Source organism: Eumetopias jubatus, unplaced genomic scaffold, assembly GCF_037043125.1.
Source record: "Eumetopias jubatus isolate StellerSeaLion01/CBP00866 unplaced genomic scaffold, mEumJub1_p1.0 scaffold_6, whole genome shotgun sequence".
Classification (NCBI taxonomy): Eukaryota; Metazoa; Chordata; class Mammalia; order Carnivora; family Otariidae; genus Eumetopias; species Eumetopias jubatus.
Genome location: NW_028274812.1, coordinates 9,850,779 through 9,873,049, shown reverse-complemented (window position 1 = coordinate 9,873,049; position 22,271 = coordinate 9,850,779). Strand labels below are relative to the sequence as shown.

The 22,271-nt window shown below is 38.5% G+C and overlaps 1 protein-coding gene and 1 pseudogene across 2 annotated transcripts in view; both read right to left on the bottom strand.

Annotated features, from left to right (window-relative positions):
• Positions 1 to 8,770: 8,770 nt before the first annotated feature.
• On the bottom strand, positions 8,771 to 9,081 carry LOC114209193 (large ribosomal subunit protein eL36 pseudogene; annotated as a pseudogene).
• Positions 9,082 to 13,217: 4,136 nt separating this feature from the next.
• SERAC1 (serine active site containing 1) overlaps positions 13,218 to 22,271 on the bottom strand; it is a 61,191-nt gene continuing 52,137 nt past the window's right edge. For both annotated transcript variants that reach the window (XM_088023817.1, XM_028103417.2), the window contains exons 14-19: positions 21,087 to 21,228; positions 19,959 to 20,053; positions 18,639 to 18,736; positions 17,017 to 17,199; positions 15,789 to 15,932; positions 13,218 to 14,260 (exon numbers count right to left, since the gene is read on the bottom strand). In XM_088023817.1, the coding sequence (XP_087879943.1) occupies positions 14,124 to 14,260; positions 15,789 to 15,932; positions 17,017 to 17,199; positions 18,639 to 18,736; positions 19,959 to 20,053; positions 21,087 to 21,228 (799 nt within the window). In that variant the 3' untranslated portion in view covers positions 13,218 to 14,123. The remainder of the gene's footprint in view (positions 14,261 to 15,788; positions 15,933 to 17,016; positions 17,200 to 18,638; positions 18,737 to 19,958; positions 20,054 to 21,086; positions 21,229 to 22,271) is intronic.

Sequence of the window (22,271 nt, the reverse complement as noted above, 5' to 3'; positions counted from 1 at the left end):
AATTTTTCTGACCTCTCTTCCAATTCACTAATTTTCTTTAGTTGTATCAAATGTAATTTCAACTTTCTTTTTTAGAAGCTGCTTTAGTACTTTCTAAAATCTAAGTCACTATGTAGTTTCCTGTTACTAGGAAACTTTCAACCTTGTATTCTTAAAATAGTAAGCATAGTTATTTTATCATCTATATCTGATAGTTCCAGTATCTCAAAGCCTTTTGGAGGAGGGGATTTTTCTATTTGTTCCCATTTGTGGTATCTTATTTCCTTGTATGCCAGTTATCTTTGTTTAGTGATTGTGCCATTTGGAAAAGTATTTGTAGGAATAATTTAAGGGCTGGTATGAATGTGTCTTCCTCCTTTCTCAGATGTCTGGGGACACTACCAGTATGGGATCCTCTGATTAAAATTGTTGGCTTGCGATTCCCTGGACCACTCAAGAGTCATGAACACAGGATGTTTACTTCCAGGTCACCCTTATTTCACATATATAGCCCTTTGCAGTCCCAGCTTAATGAATGTGTTGGGTTATCAGACTGCCTTGGCCAGTTTTTGACTTCTGTCCCCTTCACCTTGCAAATTTGCCAAAACCACAACTCAGTCTCTCAGTTGTTTGTTTTGGCTCTAGAAATCACCACGGAGTGGGGGGGCCTTGCACAAAGATGCCCAGCTAAGGAGGGTAAGTGGGATAAAAAATGTCACCCCGCCCTATGTCACAAGCCACGTGCTGGAGGAGGAAGGGCCTTTTAAAAATTATCTGGCCACAGGGAACACTTTTTGTAACTACCTGGGCAGAGGGGCTGCCAGATATGCCAGTGGCATCCTTGCCTCAAGCAAAAGTAGTTCCAACTGCTGGTTTCCTCTCTGGTTTCTTGCCTTTTCCTACATTTTTGTCAATAATTTTTTTACTAGCACTTTGATCAGTTAAAAACCTTTCATCCAGATTTGTTGGTTGTCCTCAATGGGAGGTGGTTCCAAATTATCAGCCTGCTACTAAAGCAGAAGTTTATAGTTAATTTTTTTAACCTCATAAATGGTTCTATTTGGGGTAATCTCATTTACAGAGCAAAAATCTACAAGAACAGAATTACTATTCAAGAGTGATTTTTTCTTACTAGTTTCAGAGGTAGAATTTAGCGATTCATCAGTTGCATATAAACCCAGTGCTCATTACATCAAGTGCCCTCCTTAATGCCCATCACCCAGTTATCCCTCCCCCTGCGCCCAACCCAACTTCCCTCCAGCACCCCTCAGTTTGCTCCCTAGAGTTCAGTGTCTCTTATGGTTGGCCTTCCTCTCAATTTTCATCTTATTTTATTTTTCCTACCCTTCCCCAATGTTCATCTGTTTTGTTTCTTATTTCCACATATGAGTGAAATCATATGGTATTTGTCTTTCTCTTACTGACTTATTTTGCTCAGCATAATACCCTGTAGTTGCATCCACGTCATTGCAAATGGCAAGGTTTCATTCTTTTTGATGGCTGAATAGTGTTCCATTGTATAAGTATACCCCATCTTCTTTATCCATTCATCTGTCAATGGACATCTGGGCCCTTTCCATACTTTGACTATTGTGGACATTGCTGCTATAACCACTGGGGAACATGTACCCCTTCAAATCACTGTGCTGGTATCCTTTGGATAAATACCCACTAGTGCAATTGCTGGGTCATAGGGTAGCTCTATTTTCAACTTTTTGAGGAAGCTCCATACTGTTTTTCAGAGTGGCTGCACCAGTTTGCATTCCCACCAGCACTGCAAGAGGATTCCCCTTTCTCTGCATCCTTGCCAACACCTGTTGTTTCCTGAGTTGTTACTTTTAGCCATTCTGACTGGTGTGAGGTGGTATCTCATTGTGGTTTTGATTTGTATTTCCCTGATGCCAAGTGATGTGGAGCATCTTTTCATGTGTCTGTTGGCCATTTGTATGTTTTCTTTGAAGAAATACCTGTTCATGTCTTCTGCCCATTTCTTGACTGGAATTTTTGTTTTTGGAGTGTTGAGTTTGATAAGTTCTTTATAAATTGTGGATACTAGCCCTTTATCTGATAAGACATTTGCAAATATCTTCTCCCATTCTATCAGTTGTCTTTTGGTTTTGTTGACTGTTTCCTTTGCTGTGCAAAAGCTTTTTATCTTGATGAAGTCCCAATATTTAAGATTCCCTTTTCACTGATATTTTAACTTATCTTTGTTCTTCTACGATATACTCTGCTTATGTATTGTTGCAATAACTTGACTAATAGTGGCTATGATTTGAATTTTGACTTCTATAGAGCTTCCTTTTTAGAATAGTGTATCAAAATAACATACTGATAACAATTCAGCATTACAGAAAAGTATAAAAAGCTAAAAGTTCACCCAAAATCTACCCAGAAATAATTATCAACATTATTTATCATTCTAGAAATGTTTCTCTGTGTAATATACAGTAACATATCAGATGATTAATATTTTAACATTACACTATATGTTATCGTATAATAGTGATAAGCTTAATTTATCTGAAATTAACCTAAGAGGATCAAACTACAAGAACTGATTAATAATATTCCCTGAGTTCCTTAGGCTTGAGCATGTTGCTCCATTACCTCTGTAGCCATTTCAGGGGGCAATTTAGCTGAGTACATAATTCTTCCTTTCCAACCTTACTGTTTTTTTTTAACACAGGGGTTTTTTGTTTTTAGGATATTTGCTTGCATTTTAAAGTGCAGTATTTTCATCCTTTTTTTCTTAGTAAACCTGAATTTAACCAATAAGCTAATTTGTCAGAAGGGGCACATGGTTCCCTATTTATTGCCTGAGTTTATATTGGCGATGTTAAGTCTTTTGCCTTTATCGTTGAATGGTGACTTTTTATCTGTTCTAATTATTTTCCTTCTGTATCTATTGTGGTTGTGCATCCATTAAGCCATCACTCTGTTGAGAGGATTTTCATCTATGTCTTTTATTCTTTAACATGGTCTCTGCTTTATGCTGTGATTGTACTGATTTGGTTTTCATTTTATTTCCATGTCTCCACCTTTTTCTCTGTATGTCACTTTTTGCTGTTGTTGTTCAGGGATTATATTTCCATTTAGAATTGAATCTTCAGCCATCTTTATATACTTGTTTTGCTTCGTTATGTTGTTTAAGTGTCATGAACAAGACTCTTGCTTGTTCATAATAAACTTCATCTAGACCCATTTGGCCAAATAAATGGAGGGTGAACTCTTCTGACAAACCTTCCCTCCTATCTGAGGCTGTTTTTGGACATCTGTGTTTGACATTACCACTCATTCTCTCTTTATCTGAAAGTGGGAAGGGACAGCACAGCTGGGGTGAGTCCTATACTATCTTTATTAGAAGATCTGGCCTCGTGTCCCTCTTTTGAAGGTTTGTTACTAGACTAGAGTCCACTTCACTTAGAGTGATTGTATCTTATTTCCATGAGGGCTTCAGAAAACAAAGCCTTAGTGTTTTGGTTTTTGAGTGTTTTAACATTTTCAGTGATAGATGAGGTCTCTAACATCAAGGCTTTTTCTTTAACTTTGCTCAGCACCTTGGTCGTCCTCTTTTTCCATAAAATACAGACCTGTCATCAAAATTTTCAAGATTATATTGATTAACCTTCTTCCCTAATATCACTTATTTTTCTTAATCACTGGTTTTCAAAGTTAATGGCATGAGCTTTTAGTCCTTTCATTTTTTTGTTTGCCGAATTATTTTTTCCTACTTTTCCTCTTTTTTCTCCCTTTAGGTATTGGGGGAGAGAAATTCTGAAATCAGCTTGAAAGTCCTAGACTATTTGCTGTTGTGACTTTGTCAGTTTTTAAAAATTAATGATGTGTGAAATGTTTTATGAAGCTATTGCAACAAACATGCATAGATTTTAAAATCAAAACTGGGTTTAACCTTTGCTCTCAATAGTTTTGAGACTTTGCACCAGTTTTACGATTTTTTTAATGCTCAGTTTCCTATCTCTAAAATATGGCTAATAAAGCTATTTTGTGTTTTGTATTTATATATATGTATAAAATACACCCAAAAGTCTAGTTACCATCCATCACCCTACAATTTACCCCTTTCATCCGGCCACCCCTCAACACACTTCTTCTCTGGAAACTACCAACTGTTCTCTGTATCTGAGTTTGTTTTCAGTTTTTGTTTTTTTAGATTTCACATATGAGTGAAATCATAAGGTATTTGTCTTTTCTTCTTCTGACTTATTTCACTTAGTATAATACCCACTAGGTCCATCCATGGTGTTGCAAATGGCAAGGTTTCATTCTTTTTGATGGCTGAGTTGTATTCCAACGTGTGTATGTGTGCATATACACATCTGCTTTATCTGTTCTTCTGTCAGTGGACGCTGGTTGCTTCCGTATGTTGGCTGTTGTAAGTAATGCTGCAAGGAACATAAAGGTACATAATTTTTTTTTTCTTTTTGAACTAGTGTTATCTCATTCTTCAGATAAATACCCAGTAGTGGATGAGCTGGACTATATGTTAGTTCAGTTCTTAATTTTTTGAGGAATCTCCATCCTGTTGTCCATAGTGGTTGCACCAATTTACAGTCCTACCAACAGTGCACAAGGGCTCCTTCTCTTCCACATCCTCTCCAACACCTGTTATATCTTACTTTTCTTTTAAGTTTATTTAAGTAATCTCCCAACCCAACATGGGGCTTGAACTCACAACTCCAAGGTCAAGAGATGCATACTCTTCTGACTGAGCCAGCCAGGTGTCCCATCTTTTTGATAATAGCCATTCCTGCAGGTATGAGGTGATAATCTCATTGTGATTTTGACTTGCATTTCCCTAATAATTTATTTATGTTGGACATTTCTTCATATGCCTGTTGTCCATCTGTAGGTCTTCTTTGGAAAAATGTCAATTCAGATCCTCTGCCCATTTTTCAATTGGTTTGTTTCATTCTTAAGTTGTATCAGTTCTTTATTTGTTTTGAATATTAACCCCTATCAGATGTATGACTGCAGTTAACATCTCCCACTCAGTAGGTTGCCTGTTCATTTTTATGATGATTTCCTTCACTGTGCAGAAGCTTTTTAGATTGATGTGGTCCCCATTTATTTTTGCTTCTGTTTCCTTTGATTTTGGAGTCTGACCCACAAAAGCACTGCTAAGACCAGTGTCAAGGAGGTTACCATCTATGTTTTCTTCTAGGAAGTCTGTGCTTTCAAGTCTTATATTCAGGTGTTTAATCCACTTTAGTTAATTTTGTGTATGGCCTAAGATAGTAGTCAAGTTTCATTCTTTTGTATGTGGCTGACCGGTTTTCCAAAACTTCTTTATTGAGGAGACTGTCCTTTCTCCATTGTATATTCTTGGCTCCTTTGTTGTAAATTAACTGTCCATATATGTGTGGGTCTATTTCTGGGCTCTCAATTCTGTTCCATTGATCTGTTTGTTTGTTTTTGTGCCCCCACCATACTGTTTTGAATACTATAGCTTTGTAATATAGTTTGAAAACAGGAAGTGTAATACCTCCAGCCTTGTTCTTTCTCAAGATTGCTTTGGTTGGTCAGGATCTTTTGTGGTTCCTACAAATTTTATAATTTCTTTTTTCTGGTTCTGGGAAATATGCCATTGGAATTTTGATAGGGATTGGATTAAATCTCTCATATTCTTATGTAAAGCAACACTTGGTACACAGGAACTTGTTAAGTGTTTATTGCATTACAGTTCTATTTTAATACTAAAATGAGAAGCCAACTAGGAGGTTACTATATTCCAGGCCAAGTGTGAAAATGTGAACAGGAGACTGTGGCAGTAGAAATGGAAAGGGATTCTGGTCCTTTGGAATAGACTAGGCAGTGTATTCAAAGAGAAGTCAAAACAATTGAAAAAGAGTACTGATTGAAGGAACGTAATAGATTATCTAAAATAGAAACAGAAGAAATGGACCTGACTGAGCATAAACAGAATATGTAGTTCTTAAAGCTTTCAGTGAATGTTTAACATTCTTTTAATGAAAAAAAAATTAATTTCAGCTTTATTGGGGTATAATAGACATATAAAACTAAGATATTTAAAGTATACTTGTGATTTGATAGAAATATATATTGTGAAAGGATTTCCCCCATCTCATTTAACACATTCATCACCTCACATATCATTTGTATGTGTGTATATGTGAGAACATTGAAGTTTTACTCTCTTAGCAAATTTGAATTATACATTATAGTGTTGTCAATTATAGTCACTATGTTTTACAGTAGATCCTCAGACCTTATTCATCTTATAGCTGAAAGTTTGTACCCTTTTACCAACCTCTCCCTTATGTCTTTCCCTGTCTGGCTTATTTCACTTAGCATAATGCCCTCAAGTTCCATCAATGTCACAAATGGCAGGATTTCTTCTTTTCTCATGGCTGAATAATATTCCATTGTGTGTATATACCAAATCTTTATCCATTCATCTGTAATAGACACTTAGGTTGTCTCCTTACCTTGGCTATCGTGAGTAATGCTGTAATGAACATAAGAGTGCAGATATCTCTTCGATATCCTGTTCTCATTTCCTTTGGATATTTACAGAAAAAGGAGATTGCTGGATCATATGGTAGTTTTTAGTTTTTTTAGGAACCTCCATATTGTCTTATATAGTGACCACACCAATTTACATTCCCACCAACATTTCCTCCACATCCTTGCCAACACTTGTTCTCTCTCATCTCTTGATGGTAACCATTCTAATAGACATGAAAGGATATCTCATTGTGGTTTTGATTTGAATTTGATTTGAACTGATGATTAGTGATATTGAGTACCTTTTCATGTACCTGTTAACCATTTGTATGTCCCCCTTGGAAAAATACCCATTTTAAAAATCGAATAGTTTGATATTTACTATTAAGTTGTATGTGTTCTTTCTATATTTTAGATATTAACCCCACATCAAATATATGATTGCAAGTGTTTCCGCCCATTCAGTAGCCTGCCTTTTTAGTTGATGGTTCCTTTGCTGTGCAGAAGCTTTTTAGTTTAACAGTGTTCCAATTTTTATTTTTTTGCTTCTGTTGCCTTTGTTTTTGGTGTCACATCCAAAAAATCATTGCCAAGACCAATGTCACGATGCTTATCAGTATCTTTCCTTCTAGGAGTTTTATGATTTGTCTTGTGTTCAAGTCTTTAATCTATTTTGAGTTGATTTTTATGTATGGTATAGATAGTAGTTCAGTTCCATTCTTTTGCATGTGGCTGTCCAGTTTTCCCAACACCATTCACTGAAGAGACTATCCTTTCCCAACAATATATTCTTGGCTCCTTTTCCATCAATTGACCGTATATATACTGGTTTATTTCTAGGACTCTCTATTCTGTTCCATTGATTTATTGTCTTTATATGCCAGTATCATACTGTTTTGGCCACTGTAGCCTTGTAACATAGTTTGAAATCAGGAAGTGTGGTGCCTTTTCTTTCTCAAAATTGCTTTGGCTTTTTGGGGTCTTTTCTGGTTCTGCAAGAATTTTAGGATTGTTTCTTCTATTTCTGAGAATAAATGCCATTTGAATTTTGATAGGAACTGCATTGAATCTGTAGATTGCTCTGGGTAGTATGGACATTTTAACACTATTAAGTCTTCCAGCCCATAAGCATTTAATGTCTTTCCATTTATTTGTATCTATTTCTTTCACCAGTGTCTTACAGTTTTTAGTGTACAGATCATTCACCTCCTTGTTTAAATTTAGTCCTAGGTATTTTTTGATGCAATTGTAAATGGGATTGTTTTCTTAATTTCTAATAGTTTGTTATTAGTGTATAGAAACCTCATCGATTTTTGTATATTGATTTTGTATCATGCAACTTTACTGAACTCATTTATTCTAAAAGGTTTTTTTGGTGGAGTCCTTAGAATTTTCTAAATAAAACGTAGTCTGCCAATAGAAACAGTTTTACTTCTTCCTTTACAATTTGGCTGACTGTTCTTTTTCTTGCCTAATTGCTCTGGTTAGGCCATCCAATACTATGCTGAATAAACAGTGGCAAAAAAAAAAAAAAAAAAAACGTGAGAGTATGGGCACTCTTGTTCCTGATCTTAGAGGAAATGCTTTTAGCTTTTCACCTTTTCATGATGTTAGCTGTGGCTTGTCATATTAAGTTGAGGTACGTTCCCTCTATACCCACTTTGTTGAGAGTTTTTATCATGACTTGAATTTTGTCAAATGCTTTTTCTTCATTTCGTTAATGTGGTGTATCACATTGATTGATTTGCAGGTGTTGAACCATCTTGAATCCCTCGAATAAATCCCACTTGATCATGGTGTATTATTTTTCTAATGTACTGTTGAATTCAGTTGGCTATTATTTTGCTGAGCATTTTTACATCTATTTCATCAGGGATGTTGTGTCTTTGTCAGGTTTTATTTCAGGGTAATGCTGGCCTCGTAAAATGAGTTTCAAAGTATTCCCTCCTCTTCTACTTTTTGGAAGAGATTGAGAAGGATTAGTATTAATTCTTCTTTAAATATTTGGTAGAATTCACCAGTGAAATGATCTGGTCTGGGACTTCTGTTTGTTGGATTTTTGACTACTGATTCAGTCTCCTTAATAATTGGACTATGCAGATCTTCTGTTTCTTCACAATTCAGTTTTGGTAGATTGTATGTCTGGGATTTTATCCATTTCTTCTGGGTTGTCCACTTCATTGGCAAATAATTGTTCCTATTAGTCTCTTATGATTCTCAGTATTTGTGTGTTGTTAGTTGTAAGTCTCTTCTTCTTCTTCTTTAAGTTCCAAAAAGGCTTTATTACTTAGAGGGGAGGCATTCAGTCCTTCCAGGCTGCCACTTTTCTCATAGCTGCCAGGACATTGCTCAGCTCCTCTCTCTTCCTCTTGGCATAGAGGTATATTCCCACCCTTTTCATGATGAACTTGAGGCGCGCTTATCCTTGGAGACCTTGAGCAGCTCCACAGGATGCCACTTGTATGTGGTGATGCCACACACCTCTCGGATCATGGTCCACACGAACTTGATGTGCTTGGTGAGGCACCTTCAGCAGGAGCTGTGCCTCAGCTTGGTCACATTCACTTTGTGGACCTTGTTGAGGCCCATGGCCATAAGGTAGCATGGAGCCATCCATGCCTGCTGCTCTTCAATAACTCCCCTGGAGGGACGGCTTCCTCTTTCATTTCTAATTTTATTTGCCCTCTCCCTTTTATCTTGGAATGAGTAGCTAAAGTTTTGTCTATTTTGTTTAACTTTTCAAAAAAACAGCTCTTAGTTTCATTGATCTTTTCTATTGGTTTGGTTTTGTTTTGTTTTTAAGTAGGCTCCATGGCTAGGATGGACCCCAGTGTGGGGCTTGAACTCATGACCCTGAGATCAAGACCCACGCTGATATCAAGAGTCAGAAACTTAACCAAATGAGCCACCCAGGTGCCCCTCTGTTATCTTTTAAGAATCTATTTCCTTTATTTCCACTCTGATCTTTATTTCTTTCCTTCTACTAACTTTGGGCATAGTTTGTTTTTTCTAGTTAAGATACAGTCAGGTTGTTTGAAATCTTTTTTTCTTAATGTAGGCATTGGTTGCTATAAACTTCTCTCTTAGAACTGCTTTTGCTACATCCCTTAACTTTTGGTATGTTGTATTTCCATTTTGATTTGTCTCAAGGTATTTTTTGTTTCTTTTGATTTCTTCTTTGACCCATTGCTCATTCAGTTGCATGTTTAATCTCCACATATTTGTGAATTTTCCAGTTTCCTTCTTTTCACTGATTTCTAGTTTCACACCATTGTGGTCAGTAAAGATGCTTGATAGATTTCAGTCTTCTTAAATTTATTGACTTGTTTTGTGGCCTAATGTATGACTTCTCCTGGAGAATGTTCTGTGTGCACTTGAGAACACTGCATATTCTGCTACTGTTGGATGGAAGGTTCTGTAGTGATCTGTTAAGTCCATCTGGTCTAAAATGTCATTTAAGTCCAATTATTGAGTTCTGTCTGGATGATGTATACAGTGTTGAAAAAGAGGGTATGGAAGTCCCTGCTATTATTATACTGCTGTATATTTTACTCTTCAGGTGGGTTAATATTTGTTTCATATATTTAGGTGCTATGCTGGATGTGTAAATATTAATAAATGTTATTTTCTCTTGGTGGGACCCTTTTATCATTATATAATAACCTTCTCTGTCCCTTATTACAGTCTTTGGCTTTAAGTCTATTTTGTCTAATATAAATACAGCTACCCCTGCTTTCTGGTTTCCAACTGCATGGAATATCTCTTTCCATCTCTTCACTTGCAGTCTGTGTGTGTCCTTAAAGCTGAAGTATCTTATAGCCGGCATATAGTTTGGTTTTTTTAAATCCACTCAGCGACTCTGTCTTTGGATTAGAGAATTCAGTCCATTTAAAGTAATGGTTAATAAAATGGCAATAGTAAATCCATGTCTAATTGTCTTCCTTTCTCTCTCTTGTGTATTTACTATAAGTTTTTGCATTGAGGTTATCATGAAACTTACATAAAACATTTATGTCATTTTAAACTAACAACTTTCCAAATGCCCACTAAAGCTGTTTTTACTCCTCCCATTCTGTTTTCAGTGTCACAAATTACACATTTTTACCTTGTATATCCAGTAAGAAATTGTAGTTACAGCTATTTTTAGTACTTTTGTCTTTTGACCTTCATGCTAGATTTATAAGTGATTTACCCACCATTACATTAGCATGTTCTGAATTTATATATTTACCCTTACCAGTGAGATTTATACTTTTTTTTTTTTAAGATTTTATTTATTTATTTGAGAGAGAATGAGAGAGAGAGAGAGCATGAGAGGGGGGAGGATCAGAGGGAGAAGCAGACTCCCCGCCGAGCAGGGAGCCCGATGCGGGACTCGATCCCGGAATCCAGGATCATGACCTGAGCCGAAGGCAGTCGCTTAACCAACTGAGCCACCCAGGCGCCCCGAGATTTATACTTTTCTATGTTTTCCTGTTCCTAATTAGCATCCTTTCATTTCAGCTTGAAGGATTCCCCTGAACATTTCATATAAGACTGGTCTAGTGGTGATGAACTCCTTCAGCTTTTGCTTGTCTGGAAAACTCTCTCTCTTCTTCAGTCCTGAAGAACTTTGCCAGGTAGAGTATTCTTGATTGCCAATTTTTTTCTTTCAGCACTTTGACTATATCATCCCATTTTTCTGGCCTACAAAGTTTCTGCTGAAAAATCTGCCAATAGTATTACATGTTTCTCTTGTACATAACCATTTGTTTTTCTCTTGCTACTCTTAAGATTCTCTGATTTTTAACTTTTGGCAATTTAATTATGTGTCTTGGTGTGGATATGTTTGGATTCATCTTAAGTTGTATTCTCTTGGCTTCCTGGTTGGGGAAGAATTCAGCCATTATTTCTTTGAATAAGCTTTCTGCCCCTTTCTCTTTTCCTTCAAGGAGCCCTATAATGCAAATATTGATCAGCTTGATGGTATCCCATAATTCCTTTAAGCTATCTTCACTCTCATTCTTTTTTCTTTTTGGTCCACTGATTGGATGAATTCCACTGTCATCTTTGAATCTGCTGATCCTTTCACACAATCTAGTCTGTCACTGAAACACTCTATTGAATTTTTCAGTGTATATTTTCCAGGTTTATGATTTTTTTGGTATTTGCTTATACTTTCTATATCTGTTGAAATTCTCACTTTGCTCATGCATTATTCTTCTGACTTTGGTGAAAATATTTTGAACTCTTTATCAAGTCACCTATCTCCGTATCATTAAGGTTTATTTCTCAAGTTTTATCTTCTGTATTCCTCTGTTTAATCATTCTTCTCAACACTCTGTTGATTTCTGTGCATTATGTAAAACAGCCACTTCTCCCAGTCTTGACAGAGTGGTCTTATTTAGATGAAACTTGTCATTGAGTCTGCTGAGTTCTTGGTTCTCTCTCAAACCTTTGTGACTATCCAAGCCGCCGCCTTTGTTCTTAGTGTCTGCCACCAGTTGAGGGTCTGCCAAAACCTCTGTGTTCCAAAGGGGAGAAGGATCTGTCAGTACCTAGAAGCAGGCTGATTGGAAGCTGGATTTTTAAAGTACGTAAACAGACTTCTTTCAGGGAAAGACTGGGAGATGGGTGTTTCTGCCTGCTGTCTCTGTGCTGAGCCCTGAATGGTGTTTGCTACAGTGCTGAGGGACCCGCAAACACAAGCTCTGCTGGCCACCAGAGCCAGGCAATCGAGGGGTGCATTCCCTGGGTAGCAGCCAGGGCACAAGACATGCATAAAGTTCTTCCAGGGAGACACCAGTGATCTGGAATGTGCCAGAAGGAGAACGCGGATATGGCTCCCTTCTGCCTCCCCAGGCTCCGTGGAGTATCACAGTCAGTCTCTAGATGGGTGCTAAATTAGAAGCCTGAGCCTCAGGTTGCAGCTTTTAAGATATGCAAATAGACATCCATTAGCTAGTACTTATTGTTAGCTAACTTACTGTTGTTAGCTAATGGTTATATTCACTGTATCTACATAATAAAACAAGTGGTTAAGTCACTTGTTAGGTCGGTGCATAATTAAGCAATGTTGATAGGATTTAGGGATGACCTCAGTTTACCTTCAGATGCTGTACTCCAGTTTTAGCTTTGACTATCCCATTCTACAAATGTCTGCCATCTTCAGAGTGCTAAAGACAGGACCCGGCAATTCCACTCTTAGTATATATCCACAAGAATGGAAAACATGGCCACATAAAAACTAGTACATAAATGTTTACAGCTGCATTATTCATAATAGCCAACAAATGGAAAGAACCTAAAGATCCATCAGCTGATGGATATCCATAAACAAATGTGTATCTCCACACAGCTGAATAGTATTTGACCAGAAAAAGGAATGAAGTACTGATACATGCTACATCATAAATGAACCCTGAAAACAGGCTAAGAAAAAGAAGCCAGACACAAAAGGCCACACATTGTATGATTCCACTTATATGAAATGTCCATAATAGGCCAGATCCATAGAGAGAGGAAGTAGATTAGTGTTTTCCAGGAGCTGAGGGGAAAGGTGGTGAGGAATGATTGCTAATGAGTATAGAGTTCATTTTAGGGATGATGAAATGTTCTGAAAGTAGATTGTGGGGAGGGTTATACAGCACTGTATATTTAAAAGGGTGAATTTTATGGTATGTGATTTCTATCTTAATAATGCTGTTACTTAAAAATAAAAAGTCAACATGATTTCTTTTTTTTTTTTTAAGATTTTATTTTTAAGCAATCTCTACACCCAATGTGGGGCTAGAACTTACGACCCCGAGATCAAGAGTCACATGCTCTACCGACTGAGCCAGGCACTACATGATTTCCTATTTCTCAAATGCTCAAGGTCAATTGATGCAACTTTTAAATGAGCATGAAAGAAAGGTACACATTATTTAGCTAAAAAGAATCTTGATACTAAGTACTGTTAGTATATATAATGGTTTAGAATAGTTTTATTTCATATTCTGATCAATAATGGATTAGCTACTTTATCCTTATCTGGGAAAAATTACAAGTACAGGTAGCTACAGTCTGGAAAGAATTACTATAGGCTATAATTCTCTTTAAAAAAGAAGTATTTGTTCTTAGCAATATGAAAATAAAAACTTATAAGGAACTGACCCATGGATGACAACAGGTCTGACAAAGTTAACATGTGAGACAAAGGTTTACACGGATATATGTATTTTTTTAATTTACCGCACATGGAAACCCAGAACAAAAAGTTTTTATGTTCTAGTTCAGTCTCTAGTCTAGGTGCTTTCTAAATGGTATTTTTATGGAAGGTGATGATTGTTCTCCCTTTGGAAACCATCGGTGTTCCTCCTGGCATGAGCTGGAGACCATCACAGATGACAGGCATTTTCTATCTCTAGCAGCTTGTTCCCTGCACCAGGGACAACGCTGCAAAACATAAGCTGGCACACATGGAATTTCTTTTAAATCAAAAGAATCCAGTCTAGCCCTTCCTTCTTTGATTGCCACTGTTTGTGCTTTACAGTGCATGAACTGAGAACCATATTCTGTTGCCTGCAACATGCTCCAGACCACGTCGATGCCACAGTGACCGTGTTCACATGATTGCTCAGAGCTTAAAAAGAGAAACAGAACACCAAGTTTCTTGCAAAATGGAAGACGACAATTCAGTTTTCAAGGTCTTTGGCTAAAGTTTCACAGATGAATTGTAAGGTACGCTGGTATAAAAAAGCATCCTTTTTCTTTGGCTTACAAATATTCAAATGGTCAACGTCCACAGGAATTAGATCTCCAATGCCTAAATCTGAAGAAAACAAAAATATCAATAAAATCCAAATAAAAATCTAGACGTCCCGTCAATATTGAAAGAAGATGAATGGGTAGTTCTAAATGGTGATTTGGTTGTGATAAGGGACTCTAAAAAGATAGATACAGGAACTGGAAGTTTGACCATAGCTAAACTACATGTGACTAATCACACGAGAATGGATTCTCAGTAGGTCTAATTTTAAGCTTTTCATAAATTCTTTGTATGTAATCTGGCCTACTCCCTAATTTAATAGTGAACAGAATCTGAGCAGTAGCATGTTACTACTAAATTATTCCACACTTCTTTTAACCACCTCTTTTTTGGAGTTTATATTATTATACTTCATAATGAGCTCCCCTGTCCTGATGACAGGAATGGGAATGTCTCACATAGGATCCATTCTTCACTCTGCCAGGGGGAAGAGGATTTAGTCCTTGAGAGATCTAGTTGAGTTTCTGGTGTTTCAGCCTAGCAAAGTGCACCTAGATGGAAGTGACAAGAGGTCCTGGTGAGGACTGCCAGGTAAGGAATGCAGGTGGTGGTTACGAAGGAAGACAAACCTCCTCATGACCCCAAAGAAAGGGCAGACAGAATTATGACAAGGCTCTATGGCGACAAACAGGTGGTCCACAGTATTACCTTTACTTTTGCTTCCAGCTTCCAAAGTCCTTTAAGTTCTACAACTACTAAATAGTAACTCCTCACCATATTTGTGCTAAAGCCTCTTTAGGTTCTACTACAAAGTACTGAGTCTTCCATTTTATTTCAATAATACCTGATGGAGTTAGGACAAAACTTGTTATACAGGCTGAAGAACCATCTGGCAGGCACTCCAGATTCCCACTGTCCCTGAGAGCTCTCAGTATGGCCGAGTGCCACTAAGACAGCACCTAATCCTGCCTCAGAGGTCATCAGGTTGGCCAGGTGAGAGAAAAGCATTTCAAGGAAGGAAATGTGTGGGTTATCTACTATTACTGAGGAATATAGAGGTAAATAAAGAGAATTAAGATTTGTGCCCTACCTCGAAGAGCCTATATTACAAGACACCACAGTTAAAAGGTATTGGTTATTTCCTTCAAACCCAGGATTATAAAAGAAATTGTTGCTTAAATATTCCCCATCTAAGATTCCAATGGAAAAAAAATGTTTAAAAAAATCTTTCATTTGTTAAAGCTTCCACACCTTTAGCTGCATAGAGAAAGCTTTAACAAACCAATTACCAGTCTGTTAAATGCCCCTTTCGTTGCAGCTGATAGAAGGACTCTGAATTCTTAATACAAGAGAGCTCACAGAGGAAGCCAATTAACCTGTGCCAGCTAAATGAAGGGAGGGAGGAGTAATGCCAAGGTTGTATGTTGGCAGAGAAATTTTAATCTATAGCTGAAAAGAATAATAGAATCTAGATCTTCATATACACTGTCTCCTAAAACTGAGAAGCTTGAATATAAAAATGGGTTGTTTATGATTAAATATTGGTACCACCAACCAGGCATCTAAGAGCAAATTTCAAAAGGAGGAGTACCTGCTGATTCCACGGGCACCACGTGCAGTTTAATCATGCTACCAATGTAAGTTGGCAGTGTCTCTACAAAATTCAGCACCTGAAAATTTTTGTCTTTAGCAAACTCCAGAAAATCATCTTGTAATGTTTTAAGAGCAGGAGAATCTGTAAAATTCCAGAAAACAAGATTGTGACAAATTCTGTTTACCCAATTTATAATAAAATGTACTGAAGAGAAAATTAGGGTTCTGGTTCAAGATAGTAACTTGTTTATTTTCTCTCCTTCCTATGAAGTCATTAAGATGGGAGCAGAGCTAAAGCTGCACCAGAACTGATAGGGGCCAGCAGGCTGAGGGAGAGGCTTCACATGTTACTGGCTGACCATAAGCATGCGGGGCAATGGGTATGTAGGACTGGGGTCCCTCAGTGTGCTGGCTGGCACCTTCACCCTAAAGCACAGCCTCCCATCGACAAGACCTATCTATAATCACAGAGGGCCTGTCCCCCATCCTCAACTAGGAAAAGGCAACCAAGACATACCAGACCCTACAGGATAGCTTACAACCTAAAAGAGACCCAGTGAGCAAACAAAACACCTGGGCAGAGAAGACAGAACTCAGTGAAGAAACAGAAAGGAACTTTAAGAAAAAAACTCTTAATTAGTATTGTTAGAATGACTTCAAAAGAATTCGAGAACAAGAAAGAGCTTCTGGAAAATAAAACCTGACTGCAAAAAATAAAGTTCAATAGAAGGTTTAAGAAGATAAAGTTAAGCAAGTCTCCATAAAGCAGAAGAAAGAGAAAATACTAAAAAAAAGACAACTGGCATATTAAAGGCTCAGCCAGGGCCTCCAAATTGGTTAACAGGCATTCCAGAAACTGAGAATCTTAATCCTGAAAATCTTAAGTCTGTTTATATTTTAACAGTTGATTTTCCAAACACATGGAAAAAAGCAGTTCATCAGTAATTTGGAATAATCCTTAAAACATGATATAACTTAAAATCTTAAATATTTAAGACAGTATTAAAATTGTATTTGAAGATACCTTTGATACCTTAAGGAAAGGTATCAAAGAAAAATCAAACCCAAACTAAAAATTTTCCATGATAATCTAAACACAATTTGTATACAAATAATAAAGTGGCATAATATAAGCCAAGTTAGAAACCGTCTTCTTTTCTCCTTCTCCTGTGTAACTGTTACTAATACAATCCCAATTCCCCTTCATGACAGAACATAAATATTACCCTTGCTGAGTTCTTTGACTTCCAAAGAGGGAAAAAGAAGGTAGCGAATGTTGACAGAGTATTCAGCCAGATGGGATCCGTGATGAGGCACGCTATAAAAAATTATTCCTCTGGTATTGTTTATAAGAGTACTCATTTCTGGCTTCTTAGAGGCTTCCAGCAGCATCTTTTTGACAAGAAGACCTAGCCATACAAAGAAAAACAATGCATAAGCTTTTTCTTCCTTCCATTATTCTAAAACAAAAGGAGGTGGGGAACAACACAAAAAGAGATGTTTTCTTTAAAGTTTAATTCTCTAGAGTCCAACACACGGGGCCTTAAAATACTAGCACTTGGTAATACTGCTGACCTAGAATCCAGCGGACCCTTGAAGAGCACGGTTTCAAAGGTATGGGTGCACTTATACATGTGGATTTCATACAGTACTATTAGTGTATCTTACGATTTTCTTTACATTTTCTTTATTGTAAGAATACACATACAAAACGTGTTAATTGATGTCAGTAAAGCTTCTGGTCTACAGTGGGCTATTAGTAGCTAAGTTCTGGGGGAGTCAAAAGTTACAGGCAGACTGCTGACTGCACAGGGTGGTCAGTGTCCCTAATCCCCGTGCTGTTTCAGGGTCAACTGTATATAATACAAGCCTACAAACAGGGAAGATTCTAGAAGCTCACCCTAGACAGGTCTTTTACTGCAGAATACACTATGCCCTAGAAGGAGTACTGGGCACTGCTACGTTGGGTGCCCGTCCACGAAGTGAATACGCAGCACCGTGTGCCCCGTCCTGTCGCCAGGGGGCCACTAAGGACCACACCATCAGGACAGTACTGCTGTTCAAAAAAGAGCCCCACAGAGCTTATCCACCATGGAAAACAAAGTTTCTATAGGAACATGCACCTAGGAAGGCCCCATCTCTTCCACTCCGCCACCCTGGCTTGAAGCTGACAATACAACACCAAGGTCACTTATATGGTTGGTAACCGCGGAGCTCTAGGGACACAAGGGGCTACATCTACCTCTCAGCAAAGAGCCCCGACTCAGTTTGCAATCCCGAGCATTTCATCAGATAAACTAGGCCGGAGGCAGCAGCAAGGCCCTCTCCAAGGCGGATGGTGACATCTCTTGTGAGAAATGGGCTGGGGAGTGGGCCGAGGGGAGCAGATGACACTTAGCAAGCACACACCAGGCCCCAAAGAGCAGAAATCTGCCATCACACCTCCCCCCCAGCAGGCCTGGGGCTGCGGGCTCTGCGATGCTTGGGGATGCAGGGAAGAAAAGAGAGCACAGGGACCAGCCAGGAATGCCTGAGGGATATTCACAAGTCAGGCTTATCCGAGCCACGGACTGCTGCTGATGTCCACTGATTATCGCTATATGAAAGCATTACGTTGCCAACCACATGTTCCTTTGATACGGTTTGTTACTAGTGGTCTCCCCCTCGTAGAAAAACAACTAGGATGGAAGGAAAGTATAGTCATTTAAAAACTCTTAGCTATAGCCAAAAACATTTAGAGGGAAAAGGGGCCAGTAGTAGGTGAAACAGGGAGCTGTGGTAACAGGTTAGCCCCACTGGCTGACAATGACCTCACAGTGCTGGCTTCACAGAACTGAAACATACGTACCTCCCATGCTATGTGAAACCCAAATGACCGGCCTATCCCCAACACCAGCCGCTCTCAGCTTCCTTAGAAGTTCGTTGCTCCTGAACGCAATGGACTTTCTGAACAAATTGAAAACAGCAGGCATTATATGAGGCTATGGATTCTGCACCCTCCCCCCCAAATTTTACTATCCAAGTTTTTAAGGCAAGAAGTTTCATTGGGCCAATACTACATACTATATTTTGGGGTCAGGAATACCCCTACTCTGTTTGATCTCTACAATTGCTCATTCCCTGCTTCTAACTTAGTCACGGTGGCATGACTGGGAATATCTAGACCCAGAACAAGCCATTCACTTACTACACAAGCAGGGTTTGAGCATCTGTTACGCATCTGGCAATTTTTACAAGCTGGATCTCACACCGACTGCCCCCACCACTTAGGATGTGTGTCTTTGTCATGATGTGGCCTGAAAATAATGCCGCATTGTCTGCTGTGAGCTCACCTACATGGTAAGCTGCCATTCTACTTAATTTTACTTGTATTTATGCTGCAAACATTAAGCTTTCATCATTTTGGTTTATTCAGAAATACCAGAAAGCTATTAGAATCAGAAAATTCAAAGTAATTTTCAAGCTAAAAGGGAAAGTCAAAACGATCTACTCTGGTAGTTTCAAACTGTATCTATAAAATCCTTTCCCTGCAATAAAGGTTTGTCAGAGCTCCTCTTGGTGCAATAGGGAAGGACCCCTGAGCTTCTGCCCCCTGGCACCTATGCAGGGTCTGTTCAGAGACAACGCTCAGCTTAGTACCAGTGATTCCGACCAACGCTCTCAACTTGCAGACCAAGCTTCCCAGACAAGTTAGATGACCTGAGACCACACAGTGGGTCATAGGCAGAATCGGCTACCATCCAGGTCCCAGAGCCCAGAGGTCCAGTGCTCCTCTTCCTGTATACACAATCAGCATGTATGACATGCAAGTGACAGAGGCACCCTACATTGCTTCACAGCTTTTCCTTTGCTTCCTGTAGCCAATACACTTGCAAACACAAAAGCAAAAAGCCTTACGTTTACTTCTGGGAGTAAAGGAGATTCTGCTATAGAATCCATGGTCCTTACTACTAGAATAGTTATAAATGAACCACTTTAGGAACCCAACACTGACACTCTATCTAAGCCTTACACTAGTTCCTTGTTAATATATTACTCCTAGAAGGAAGAGAAAAAAGGTTTTTCATAAAAAAAATTCTGTCTGTGGCATCAAAAGACAAAGCTCCCCTCAATCCCTGAGGGTCGTGGACCCCGGCCCTTCCTCCCAGTCCACAGTACCCCCTGTTACCTCTCCACAGGACACCTCGTTCTCCAGTCGCTAAGGCTGGTGTCATACTCCACAGATATGATTCGGAGAGCAGGACAGTCTCTTGCCAACCATGTCTACACAAAATATAAGGTACAAAAGAACACACATGAATTTCCACTGCTCCCGTTGTTTGCTAGTGATTGACACCTGTAACTAAAGGCCACTGACATGGACAACTATAACACATCACATCAGAAGAAAGTTAAAAGATGACTAGAAAACCGGTTCCGGCATTTTATCTTTTTATGTCTCTGGTCACAAGGAGGCATTAATATCTTTAGCATAAAGCCAACGTGAATTTCAAGAGAATATTCTCAGTTTTAATGTGTTGTATAGCCAAAAGCAAGGAGTTTTTGGAGTCCAAATCAAATTGGCTTTTAGAAAGCATTTAATAGAAAATTATGACCTCAGGACAGATGGTACCATCTGACGGCTGAAGATTCGAGCAGAGAACACAGAGATGCTAACTACAGCCACAGTTTCGTCTGTGGACCCAGGACCGATAGCCCTCTCTGTATGTCAGTGTTGCCAGAGACAAAGTGCAAACCATGTTTTCTGCAGGATAGCCTCCGTGAAGGTGAAGAAGCTGCGGTGGGACAAAGCCCTGGAAACTACAGGCCTAGCCGTCTTCGCTGAGCTTTGGGTACATTGCGTGCAATGCGTTCATCCCAGAGTTAAGGCTCTTAGAAGAAATATCAGCAAGGAAATCCAAAGTAGAATTATCTTATAATAGAAATACTTTGAATATCTCTTCAAAGTATTTCTATTTTTATAATTATTAAAATCACAGAACTAGCAATGTATTATTTGTTACATTTTTAATAGGAGTGAACGAATATTGGTCCTTGCCGGTTTTTTATTCAATGAACTATTCTTTGAGAGTTCTAGCCCACACCCTAACCAGAAATGACACAACAGAAGGCAGGGTGACAAGCCCAGCTGTTCATGAACATACTACAAGTGTCTCTAAGGGACAGAAAAACTGCATGGTAGAAAAATCCCAGGAAAAAAGAGAAAAATAAGCAAATCAGAATGCGGGCTTCAATAGCCAGAGATGCCACAGTGCATCATGAAGAGGGTGGCCTACCAGAGGCAGCACTTCCTTACCTTGGGCCAACACGTGGTATACCTGGCTTCATCCTCTAAAATCTTTTCAGTTAAAACTTGCTCGCTGTCCTGCTGGCGCCACGTTTTGAATGCTGCTCCCATAAGGCCATGAATAAAAAGGACATCTGCTTTAATGGGCTGACTGATGGGGGAGAGAGTTTTAAAAAGAAGCAGAATAAATGCATTACTGCTTTGGTAAGAGTCTACCTACTATTCTGTGGATGGTGCTTAGCAAGTTTACATACCGGAAATAAAACTATGAAGGCAAGCTGTGTAAGCACAGGTGTGGCAAAGACATACATGGAGTGTGCTCACTGCTCTCTCTATAAAAGTGAAGACAGATCTAGCCCTAGCCAGCTAGACCAACCAAAATCAACTGTAATGAGTTTAATAACCAATGAAGTGACATATGTCATAGACTGCCCTCCAAAGAATTTCATGAGAATATTCCACAAATCAATAAAGTATTTAAAAAAGTAAATAAGAATATGCTAGTGTAGTTTCAAATTGAGCATGCATGAGAGATTTTTAAAAACTTATCAAGGAAATAAATGTTTATCAGAAATGAGATTTTAGGGGTGCCCGGGTGGCTCCGTCGGTTAAGGGTCTGACTCTTGATTTCAGCTCCCATCATGATCTCAGGGTTGATGGATTAAGCACCATGTAGGGCTCCATGCTCAGCAGGGAGTCTGCTTGAGATTCTCTGCCCCACCCACCGCCCTGCTCACTCACACTCTCTCTCAAATAAATTTAAAAAAAATAAAGAAATGAGGTTTTAAAGTAATTCATAGTCTTTAGATATGATTTTTTTTTTTAAATATGAGAGCAGGGGCAGAGGGAGAGGGAGAATCTTAAACAGGCTCCATGCCCAGCACAGAACCCAACATAGGGCTCAATCTCATGACCCTGAGATCATGACCTGAGCTGAAGTCAAGAGTTGGACGCTTAATCAGTTGAGCCACCCAGATGTTCTCAGATGTAACATTTTTAGAAACTGTAGACAGCATATGATTTGTAAGCTATTTATAGTACACACACAATTATGCAACACATATGAAATACATTTCCATATTATTTTGTTTATAAATTGGAATTAACCACAAAATCCATTTTTCAATTAAATGATTTTGCTATTTTCTGAGGTATTATTAAAGTACTGAGAAAAATCCAAGAAATATATAATTT